We start from the raw sequence: 12125 nt of genomic DNA, 5'->3' as shown, positions 1-12125 counted from the left end.
TCAATATAACCTGAGGCTGATGAAGGTATGCGGGTCATTAAGGTCTGGTCAGACCACATCACTGACTGAGCTAACGTGAATGCTAACAGTAATGAACCAGCAGCGGGGAGTCCACATATACGGTCTCTTGAGTCACAGGGGCTTCTGGGAAACATGGTGCATTTAAAAGTCAACAGATGCAGTGGCCGGGTGTGCATTTTAAGTGCGGACCTATGTTTGTTCGTGCCTTGTAAACGGTAAACAGTTCCTAGGGGGTGCAATTCTATTCAAGGAATTTCAAGGAAAGCCTATTATCTGTTTACTGCACTTGGATGCGTCATGTTTTCCCGTTGGGTTACCAGCAGTTACAGTCCACCTGATGATGTGATGAGCTTTAATTGCAAATATGTGGCCCCCGGGGCTGGAGCATAGAGAAAAAAGAGAAGAAGGAAAGGGATGGGAGAGGAGAGCAGTGGGCAGCATGTATTCAAACTTTCTTTGCTTCCTCTTTCTTATGCAAACCTGTTTGTTTTTTTAAAAGTCCTCGATTTCACAACTACTGCAAAGTGTTGCGTTGTACCAGGCAGTGCCACGGCCACCTAGCACCAGCCTTCTAAAAGTTTGGTACATCTGTTAATGGATTATGGGGGTTGTAAAGTAAGTAGTTCATATAGGGAGTATTTTGCACTACTAGGGTTCCTTCCATTTCACAGAATGAACTCCCTGGAGACATGACACACACCGCCTCTCTGTCTTCTGACCCATTGACACACATATCGGGATAGGTTGCCTTCCTCAGGTCCTCACCAGCCAATGGCGGAAGGAAACTGACCAGGAAATGCCGAAGAATTATGGAGCTCAGAGTCTCATAGGAGAAAGCCGATCTGTAGACAGCAGATAGATTTACAGATAGCGCTGCCCTGTCTGACCTCCCCTCGTCCCTCTTTTGGGAGATCTCGTGTGTGTGTATGTGCATACAGCCGGCAGCCTTAGACAAACTTTCCTTTCTCAGACAGTTTGCTTCCCTTTGAGGCCTTCTTCACCGCAGACAAACACACAAAGATACAGCCACATGCATACACATGATGAATATAGTGTTTAGACTTCTCGAGCAGAGAGTCAGAACAAATGTGTCCGCATGTGGGAACTGAGTGGTCTCATCCTTGTGATGGATGACGAAACATCGCCAGTGCTTTGAAGCTGAGAAAAGATGAATTTGGCGTCCTCAGAGGTGTGCCATTTTCTGTGATTTTCTCCCCTCCCTCTTCCTCTTTCAGCCTTTTTTTTTGGACCAACTTGAGCATCCGTCCCCTCTATGCTGAAAGAGGCATTTTGCGTTCTCAGAGGTGTGCTATTAAGAGCTTTTGTAAAACTATCTGGGTCAGCGTGGCAATGTTGCACACACACAAACAAAGCTGATCAAAGGAATTTGTATACGTGTTGTGAAAATTGCGCAGCCTTCCCCCCAGCTGCCTGTTTGTTTAAGGCCCTTCTTGTCAGCCCTCTGCGTCCATATGTGTTAACACAGCTCTGTTCTAATCAGGACAGGCTTGTGATTTACAGAGCGCTTGGATTGAGGTTTGGGATGCAGCTGTGAGCACAGCAGCGAGACCGTTGCTGCCATGTTTACACCAGCAGCTGCACTTTGATACACATGCAGAGACCGCTCACTGCACACACATAAAGTATAGGCCAAATCTGTTATGGTTAGAGATGTCAATGAAGAACTCTCCTCTCTCGTCTCCTCCACCAGCAGTGCCACCTGTGTCCGTTCCAGGCTGCCTGATCTACAAGCAGGCCTGGAGGCCATTACTGAGCTGTTTACTCTGCGGAGCCCGTAATTAACACTAATTAAAACACACACATTCCACCACACAGACATTTTATATGCGCACACCTTCTTTACACATGCACGCAGCAATACGCCTGCAAGTAGAGAGTTGATGTGTGTGCTTTTGCATATGCGTGTGTCTGTTTGGCCACATGTGGGCTGCCCCTGACCACACAGTCAGACTCTTCCAGAAGCAATTCATCACTTCATTCATTTGTGTGTGTCAGGTCATTTAATATTAACTATGTGCACGCACACACACACACACACACACACACACACACACACACACACACACAAACACATGCAAACACATTCTAGGACATTTGGCTCCTCATCCTACCAAATATGGTTGTAATTAGACGAACGGGAACAAGTAATACAGTACTTATAGGATTAGCAGCATGGACTAAACACACGTTAGCCTTCTGGACCTTTTGGCCACAAATTAGTATTGAAAATATTTCTCCATGAGAATTAGACAGCATTATTAGAGTCCGTATGGAAGCAGCTGCAGCATGTACTGTGTAGCTGTACAGTAGATTCATCAGCTGCATGGTATATGACAGTAATTGTCCCAGCCTCAATAACAGGTGTCAGCTCTGTAGCTGTTTCGTTGAGGCTAGCTCCACCTCATCACACCTGCTAGTGTGAACACCTGAGGTCAAGGAGGGCCGACACCTCAACCTAGCCTTTAACTATTCTAACCACTGGTCTGGTGTCTGTCTGCGCCCTCCTCCATACCTCACTCTTCATCTTTATCTCTTTCCCTCTCCCCACTGTGTCAGTGTTCTCACCTTATCTAAGCAGCTCTTCTCCAATTTAAGCTAATTGCTAACCTCTTTAATACCAGCCACATCCTCTCCTGTGATCCCGACTGGCTCGTTTCCTCAGTCATTAGGCCGCAGCTCCTTATCTCAGCAGCGATGTCCCCAGGCTGCTGACTACTGTAACACCATCTTCCTCCTATCGTCACAGCTGACTCAGGCTTTTTTTCTTTTCCTGCCACGGCTGTGTCTCATTTAAAGCAGGAAAGCCGCAACATTTTGGATGAGAGATGTGTGCATATCTTTCCTCAGAATCATCTTCATCCCATACACAAACCCACCTCCCGCTCTGCAGTCATGTCCCCCCTCCGGGGGAAGTATCTGCAGTTAAGGGAATGAAGCTGAGCCTGTCAATATATCCGCACCCACTCTGTCTCTGTCTATCTCCCAGACAGCTGGCCTCACTGGATTTAGGCTGATTGTTAACGTTAGTCAGGATCGGCTGTTATCTCTCTCCAAAGCAATGATGTTGGCGGCTTGACAGCCTCTTCCACAAACACTCACACCAATACACACAGATGCACACACACAAACAAAGGACACAAAGTCTTACTTACCCATTTACAGGCATGCATACTTGAGTGTAATTTTAATCAATGACATCTAGAATGAGGTTGCTTCACCCGGGCCAGAACGCCTGTGGCTGAATGGAACACTCACTAACTGTTCTTACCAGGATTCGTATAATCCAATTAAATGATAATCTTCAATTTGACTGACATTTGACAGACTCACAATATTTTCATCAGGCACTCCGACTCACTCAATTTATGACCTGTCAAGTGTTGTTAGCGGCACTGTCTGTATGATCTTTGATGGCTTTCAACGTGCTCTCCCCCTTCCAAGAATCTCTCAGCATAATCAGACCCCAGGATCATATTTAACAAACAAATAAGCAGTGTTGAGAAAAAATAAATGGCCCAGTGTATGCGTCTTATAATTATGCATTATAAATTTACTTGTTTATCTCTTCTTCTTGGCAGACTCAGAGCAGAATGAAGCTCATAGCGGATAACTACGAAGAAGAACACATCCACCCCCAACATCACCCTCACCATTCTCACCACCTGCATCCAGCAAACGTGCATCACCGAAGCCTGCCGAGAGGGCCCCCTCATGCCAACCACCGACCCCCTATGGACCCGGTCAGTATGATGTGCATGGACACACACTCAACCACACCAGCCGGATTAAAGTGTGGGCTTGTTTACACAAGATGACATATTGTGGGCTCTCATTTCCATGCTTTTAAAGTCGATATCATATTTGTCTCGACTACCAGTCAGTTGTGGTCGGGCTCGGCAGCATAAAATTTCCCCTCTCACTTCTCCTCTGTCTCTTCTCCCTCAGCCCTATTACTTGCTGCCAAGTCAGAGTTATTCATATCAGTTAGATAAGGAGCCTGAAGGGGAAAACTGCCAAATGAGTGTTTTTGATCGATGGGATTTGTGTGTGAGATTAGTTTATGTATCACTCATCTCTCATTTGAGCTCCTTCTTCCCTGTCTGAGTATCATATCCAAGACTGCCCGAGGACAATCCTAATGTGTCTGTTTGAAGACAGCTGAAGAAGAACAAACTGTTGTTGTTATCAGTACAAAGTGTTTGTGCGTTCGTGCAAGCGTGCATGCATCCAAGTGTGCATACTTTAGCCTCGTGCATGCCTGTGCTGTATGTGCGCGCGTGTAGATGCACACCTGAGTCTTTGTTGATACTGTGTGCCCAGATGAAATCGCTCCTTCAAAGAAAGACAGAGGTGATTTCGCAGTCGTTCCATCAGCTGATAAAGGCTTTGAGTTATGTGAATGCAATATAAACTCATCACGGCTCTATTGTTGTCAAGAGGTAGCGATCAGGGGGATTCCAAGCTATGAAGATGAAGTGCGTGTGTGCGATTGTGTGTTTGGGGGTTTAAGGCGAATACCTGGGGATTTCCACAGCATAGATCCCCACATCTGTTCTATTTGATAGGCACTATTACATGTTTCTATAAATGTTTCTATAACTGCTGTCTTAATTGGAGTGAAACATGCGCTGGGGATCCCCCTGTCCTTAATACCTCCCCAACACACGCAAATACACAGAAGCTCACAATCACATGCACGCATCACCCCACACATACCTCGGCAATATGAAAGAGGACTGGAAAGCTGGTTTTAATGTTATGTTAGCCCTTTTTTACGCCTGTGGAAAGACTCTATTTTTGTTTTTGAAAAGAATGTGAGGGTCTGGTGTTGATTGACATCCATATGCACTCACCTCAGACTCAGACACACTTGAGTTATATATTACACTAGGGTAAATTTATGACAACATTCAGCTATAGAATGAATCCACATCTAATGTTAACCATTTTTGCAGCATATGCTCCAGTATGTGGAAGTCTAGAGCGGAGAAAGAAATGACATGGAGCGTAGCTTAGCCTCTGTAATCCCACGACGACTATTTTTATATTCTAGCTGTGTAGTTGTTAGCTTAAGTTATGTTATGTTTTTCATCTGACTTGCTGAAATAATATTATAAAGCTATCAAGTCTCCGCATTGTTCTGTTGTGTTGAAGAATACTTGCGGCCACAGTAGGCTTCATATTTAACTATGAGCTGCAGGGGTCCAGTGTTTAGTATCACACATTACTCTCCTCTATTTTTCACATATAAATATCTTTCCTTCAATATGGCTAACCAGCTCTGTTTTACTGCAGCAGTGTTTATAGTCTTTGACATATGAAACAGTAGCCCTCTGCAAGCAATATTTCAACTTTTCAAGTTGGACTTGCAAAGAAAGTGTTATTAGGGTTGCTGGGAAATCTTGTTAAGAATGTGGGGAATAACAAAATAACTCATAAATCTGAGCAGATTGGCGGGATTATGCTTCTGTTAAAGTTGAATTTTTATGCCTGTAAAAGGGAACTGCGATGGCTCACGCTTTGTATTGAACATTTGGGGTACAATGAAAGTCGAATACGTTTTAATGGGGGGAAAAGGGAGGCCCCAGTAGCTCAGCTGGTAGGGAGCCTGTGTCGTACGCTGCAGCGGCTCAGGGTCTGAATCCGACCTGTGGCCCTTAGCTGCATGTCATCCCCCGCTCTCGCTCAGCCTGTTTCCTCTCACTCAAGCTGTACTGTCAAATAAAGCCATGATAAGGCATGAAAAAAAGGGAGGGGTGTAAATATGGATTCGAAGTAGATCAAATGGAAGACATTGCCAACAAATGTGTAAATTTGCAGATCATTCAGATTTAGTTGCGTCTCTGTCGCTGACCCTCTTGTGTCGAGCTAAAACAACTGACCCTGCTAACAGAGGTCAGCTTATCACCTTGTGGCTTTTCCTCATATCTGACCTTTGACCTAATGGGGAAGTTCGGCAGAGGTCAGACTAAGGACTCCGAGGTGTGTGTGTGTGTGTGTGTGCATGGGGCTTCAGATCACACAGACTGGATGTGGCTGAAGTCCCTTAGGTAAGACTGGTTTCCCTCCAAACACCGGACTTCACATCTCCTTTAATCTCCGCCTTTCAAATGTGATTAATTACTCTATTTGTTTTTCTTGAACACTTGGTCTTCTCTCTTCCCTTCTCCACTTTTTCACAAAGCTTTTGCCACATATTTTATTTGTATCAAACCTCTGCTGTCTGTTCTTTGAACATCGCTTTTCTTCCTGATGTGTTTTCTTTCCGCCCACATTCTCCCTGTCTCTCTATCATTCTTCCCTTCAGTCCTTTCTCTCCCTCCATCTTTTTCCTTTCAAATGTAATATCCGAGTGCGGCCGGGCCAGTGGTTCAATGCATCGGCGGGTCCAGGAATGCCACTCGAAAGATGATTGATGATGATAATGATAATGATGATGAAGAGGGTCTGCACGCTCACCCTGGAGACCACAATGCCTTTCCAAGATACAGCTAGTGCCATGAATAACATAACAGTGACCACACATGCATTTTTTTTTTTCTTGCATTTGCATTTGCATTTGCATTTGCTCAAACACATACGCACTGCATACATCCAACTGGCTGTTTAAGACCCATAAGCACCAAATGCATGCACTGGAGTTGCGGACACACAAAAATAAGAGCACACTTCAAGGTTTTCCCAAGCAGCCAAACCACATGTCAGTCAAAGCTACAGTTAGCGGGTCCATCCCAATACTCTAACTAGACTCCCAGTCCTCTACTTAATCTGTGATGGTCCGAGGACAGGTGAAATCTAATCAGAGGAGACAAGCACAGGAAGTCGATTTAGCCTCTTGAGATGCACCCCAGGTCTGAGTCTCAGCATGGACTGTGTGCAGTCTGACGGGGAAGTTGTGTTCACGTTGTTCTCATTTAGCCATGCCAGCACCACTGCCAGATACTTGGCAGCAGCCTCGGAAGGAAATAGAAAACAGCCATAAAGTGTTTATCAGAGAGAATTATACAACCTTTTCTTCTGGGTTGTTGTGCTTTTTTCTAAGCCTTAACATGCTGCCTGCTTCACGTTTATGAGAAGTAGCACATGGTATTTGGCCTGTTTGTGCGTGTGTGTCTCCGTGTGTATGTGTTTTTGCGTGCACGTGTGTGTGTGTGCGTGTGTGTGTGTGTGTGTTTAACCTGGCAGAATGAGTGGTTATAGGTCTGGCTCTGTTTACAGGGCCTGTCACAGCCGTTCACTGCATGTTAGCATTTAGCATTGAGCATGTTCCATTGAAAGGCCATTATATCTATAGCTTAGCTGCTTAGGCGTAGCCTACTGAGTTTACCGAGCCTGTCACAACCACTCAGTCCAACCAAAGCCACTGTGGAGTACAGCCAAGGCCCTTGTGTTTTTTGCACTTGTGTAGCGTTAGCATAGACTTTAGCATTGTGCAGGCAAGGGATTGGCTACAGCGATCTACCAGCTCGTGCTAACCATTGTAATGTTAGTGTCTGAGTGAATTAGCCCTCCTGTTAGCAGGGCTCTTGTCTGCACAGTTTCAGCCCCAAGGAAACCCCTTGTGTGTTTAGTTATTGGTTCCCTAACAATTATCCTGGGGAAAGCATTTCATGATATCATACACAGCTTTTCTGAATGAGGAACATGAACAGGATTGTTTTGATTAAAATCCACAGGGGGTTAGGAGGACCATAAGATCAGGCAGTGAGACTTACTTGTAACGACATAACCACTGGGCAAAAGTGTGTTTTAAAAGGGAGCCATTTTCTGCCACATATATGCAGTTTCTGACACGAGTAAACGGATGGTTAATGAATGGATGATGACGATGATGATTTTTTTTCTTTCTCACAGGATGATGAAGAGGGGATATGGGCATGATGACCATCACCAGTGCGACCCTGCATCTATTGGTTCACAGTGAGTCTCTATTTGACAGCTTTTTTCCTACTTATTTTAGAGCTGATACACTCCTTGCTTGGGCAGTGCCGAATAGTTCAAAGCTTTGAGGCTTCACTCATAAGGTTGACATTTCTGAATCAGCATTCAGCTTGCACAGCGTTTCATGAAAAATACATTTCCCAAATCCACAATGTTTGTATCGAACAAAATATTCTGCTTGAATCCATATTTGTTAGATTTAGCCTTTCATAAACAAGTACATGTAAATGTATGTACATGTAAATGTGCAAGTATTTATTTATGTTGACCAAACTGACAAGTTATAGTCATTAAAGCAAGTTGATTTAATAAAAAAAAGATTAAAAGATAAACCCATTTAATCCGATGAAACACGGTTTGAGGATTTATATGTATTTCCGTATAGGGTGATGACGTCATGAAATATGACAAAATACATTTGAAGCTTGATTCCAAAACCTTAATAGAAGCATTAAATGTACAAAATTTACATTGTGTACAGCTGTACTCCCTGCCAGGTTGTAGTACTGTATATCTGCTCTAGATATTTTAATGATCTTCTACACAATAGGCTTCTTCAGTGGGCTCGAGTAACCATTAGCCGGGAACATTGATGGCACCACAATAACCACAGCATTACCCAACTATGACAGAAGAGAGTGTAATAGAACCCGGCTCCTTTTCCCATTGCTTATGAATTTCACTCGACTAAAGAGCCTCAGTTTATTCAGAGGTTTATGGCTGCCTTTCTGTGAAGTGCTCTCTGGTTGTGCTGCGTGCTGTGTGTGTGCACTCCATGTCTGTATAGGTAACTCTGGTATTAGACCTATACACACCCAGCAGCCTAAAGCGAGCGTACCAGGGCTCATAGGTGATAAAAACGACACTGTGAGAAAAACCAGAGATGGATAAGTCTGTCTCTCCGCGCCCCACTTTTTCAGTTGTAGTAAAGTTTTACCGCGCTACCCCACCCTGTTTTGTGCCAGTGTGTGGGGTAGTTAATTTCAATACAACCCAGAACAGTCATGACGCTTTTTTTTTTAAGGCTGCGAGCTGAAAAAGCATAAAATGAAGAATGCGGAGTCATAAAGGATAATTCCTGTTTGGGGGGTTTTATATCGAAGCCCCCCATAGACTCAGGATGCCTTTGAACGCAGACTTGCGGAAAGAGGTCTGTGCAGGGAGGGTTATGGTTTGCTTGGAGCTAATCCACGTGTGTGTGTAAGACAAAAGTACACAAAGAAAAAGATTTATAAATGTACATGCGAGAGACAAAAGATAGAGTTGGGAAAAGAAAGGGAAAGGGGAAGGGCGCTAATATATTTATGTGGGAACCAGAGAGAAAACCCGGCAGCATGGTATACTCATAGTTTCCAGTGCATCTCCTTCTTTCCCCCCAGTAATCCACAGGTGGACCATCACAAGCAAATTCTATCACTAACCTCAATGTCTTAGTAGTTGTGCACTTTGCCCTCCCGCTGCCTTTGGGATTAAGAGTCCTATAGCTTGTGTGTGAGCAAATGGTTTGTCTTCCTGCAGCGCAAAGCTTTAGTGTGTTTAGCTATGATGTTTGTGTGCGCATTTGCAAGCGTGTGTGTGTGTGCGAGAGAGCGTCGCTGAGCTATACAGTGCTGGAGCAGCCCACATAGCCTATAATCCAGTCCATGTGTGCTGAGAATGCAGCAGTGTCAGGATTCACCGTAATGAAACAGACCACACTGCCCCCTTTCTCCCTCTCTTTCCATCTCTCCATCTTTTTCCATCGCTCCCGTTCTTTCCACCTCTCCCCAGATCTCAACTCGCCCTGCTCTAACGTATATTCCTAGAGTTAGACCCGTGACTAGCCTACTGCTTCGGTATCTCCAATCAGATATCACAAAGGCGTGTGTGTGTGTCTGTGTGTGTGTGTGTGTGTGTATGTGTGTATTAGTGCTTCTTATCCCGATCTAATAGAATAAGCCCGGCACATTAGCCTTTAGCACAGAGTGGTGTTGTGGCTAGCGATATCAGTGCTACTCATCTATCCACTGCTGTTATTCTGGCAGTGCACAATGCGAGCGCAGCTAACGTGTATTAGCCATCCTCTATGTGAGAACAGATGGGAGCCATTTAGCGGTGTGTAGCTACAGCGCAATAAGGCCAGACCTAATCCCCATATCCTGTCCCTGAGTGAGCCCTCCCTAATATGAGCAAACAGAGATGACAGCACCGATAGACAAATAGCTGGGGATCTGTGTGCATGTGTGTGTGTGTGCATGTGTGTGTGAGCATGCTAGCTTTGATTGGTGTTTCTTATGGATAACCTTGCCTCCCAACGCTAGGCTACATGTTGAATTCCACGCAAACTTATGTGCTGAGTTTGAGTTGGCGAGTTCAAGTTCTTAGCGTCCAGGTGTGGATTTGTGTTGGTTAGCTATGGTTCTGTCCTAAAGGACACCAGGCTCTGATTGGCTCATTGTGGTTGTGTATGTCCTGCTGTTGATTACAGAGGTTTTGTTTACCCTCTTGGCCTCCCAGACCCCCCCCTCCCTTTAATGAAATAAGAATGTCCTTTTGGACAGAGAGCACAAGAGAAGGGGGTTGGAGGGAAAAAGTGAAGGAGAGCATGGGGCCAAAAGAGTGAAGCAAAGTGGGGGGAAGAGGTTTTCTGGAAACATTATGCTTTTATCCCACCGTGAAGTTATTTGTACTGAATGAAGCGAAAAGAAGCTGAGAGGCTTTCCAAGTGGGGACAGAAATATGTTTGTGTATGTGTGTGTGTGTGTGTGTGTGTGCGCGTGTGCATGTGTATGCATGCAGGAAGGAGGGAGGCCTTGTTCAGGTTAAAACAAGTCAAGAAGATGGCTTTCATTTGCCCATGCTGTGTTTGCACTGAATGCAGTGTTTGTATGTCTACATTGTGTATGCCAGTAAGCATCTCACGCTTGTGTGTGTGCGGCTTAAATTAAGCAAGTCCTTGAAGGAGTTTGAATTCAGTGGGAAACTGAAATTGGACAGCAGATACCCAATCCCATTTATTATTCTAAAATGCAATTTAGTTCAAGTGTCACAGAAATGTTTGTGCTTGTCTCTCAACTGCCTCAAGTGCTCCTCCCGACCAAAGCTAGCCTCAAAACTGAACTGACTCATGAATGACTCATTTCTATAAGGTTGAACTTTTATGAAAGTCAGAATTTGGGTGCATTTTTCATCACTTTCTTATACAAACTGTAAAATAAACCAGTAGACATGTATGTTTTTCCGTGTTGTTACAAACTGCCCATGTGAACTCCAGGGAACAGTAAAACACAAGATCTTTCAGAAATGCCTAAATACCTCCGCTAAGAAGTTTATGTTTTCACCCTTGTCTGTTTGGTTGGTTGATCAGCAGGACTGCACAAAAACTACTAAATGGATTTCCACGAAATCTGGATGAAGGACGGGTCTACTGACCCAGAGTAGTCCAGATAAGGGACAGACATTTTCGTTAATTTCTCTGGGAATAACGCGTGGATCTTGGAAAAATCAGGTGTATTAATGTTTTGGCCTTAGCGGATGTATGCGCTCTAAAGTGCCATTCTCGTTTACAATTGATTTAGTTTGATATCAATAAAGGGCCTTGTATAAGCTGCTGAATAAATGTGACTTACATCTGTGTCCTTTAATGAATTAGCGCTGGAAGGGTTTTTTTTTTTTTAGATAGTTGGATCCACTGTGCAACAGTCTACAGGGGCTAAGCTACTGCAAAAATGGAAGGAGGACAAAAATCTGGTGCACAGACACATTAAGGCAGAGAAACTTTTTGTCTTGTCGTGTGTTCTTGTAATTTTTTGTCAGTCATTGATAGGTTTACAGCATAAAACAGAGAACAATTAATGTTAAACTGTATTTGTTATTGTTCTGAGATAACTGAATTACTCATTATCCTGGAGTTGACCCAGGCATCACTGAGAGACATACAGAGCTAGTCAAGTAGGACATTTCTCCGCTTTGTTGACAGTGAGGATGCCACAGAGTAAAATCTTGTTTATTGACAAAGCCAGACCTGTGGCATGCACTCTTCTTGGTACTGAAGCAATGTTGACGTTGTTACTAATTGGCGGATTATTGATTATTGGCCTGCGTGGTCTAATTCTGCCAACTCTGTTCTGCCTCGGCTGTGGCAGACTCCAGCAGCACCTGTG

At 44.3% G+C, this 12125-nt stretch overlaps 1 protein-coding gene across 12 annotated transcripts in view; it reads left to right on the top strand.

Annotated features, from left to right (window-relative positions):
- LOC311265369 (ERC protein 2-like) overlaps positions 1–12125 on the top strand; it is a 164128-nt gene that overhangs the window by 115096 nt on the left and 36907 nt on the right. For all 12 annotated transcript variants that reach the window (XM_084366956.1, XM_084366960.1, XM_084366957.1 and 9 more), the window contains 2 exons: positions 3621–3782; positions 7897–7962. In XM_084366956.1, coding sequence (XP_084223082.1) covers positions 3621–3782; positions 7897–7923 — 189 coding nt within the window. In that variant the 3' untranslated portion in view covers positions 7924–7962. The remainder of the gene's footprint in view (positions 1–3620; positions 3783–7896; positions 7963–12125) is intronic.

This window comes from Pagrus pagrus, assembly GCF_965226575.1.
Source record: "Pagrus pagrus genome assembly, chromosome: 11".
Classification (NCBI taxonomy): domain Eukaryota; kingdom Metazoa; phylum Chordata; class Actinopteri; order Spariformes; family Sparidae; genus Pagrus; species Pagrus pagrus.
This window is presented reverse-complemented; position numbering and strand designations above follow the sequence as displayed.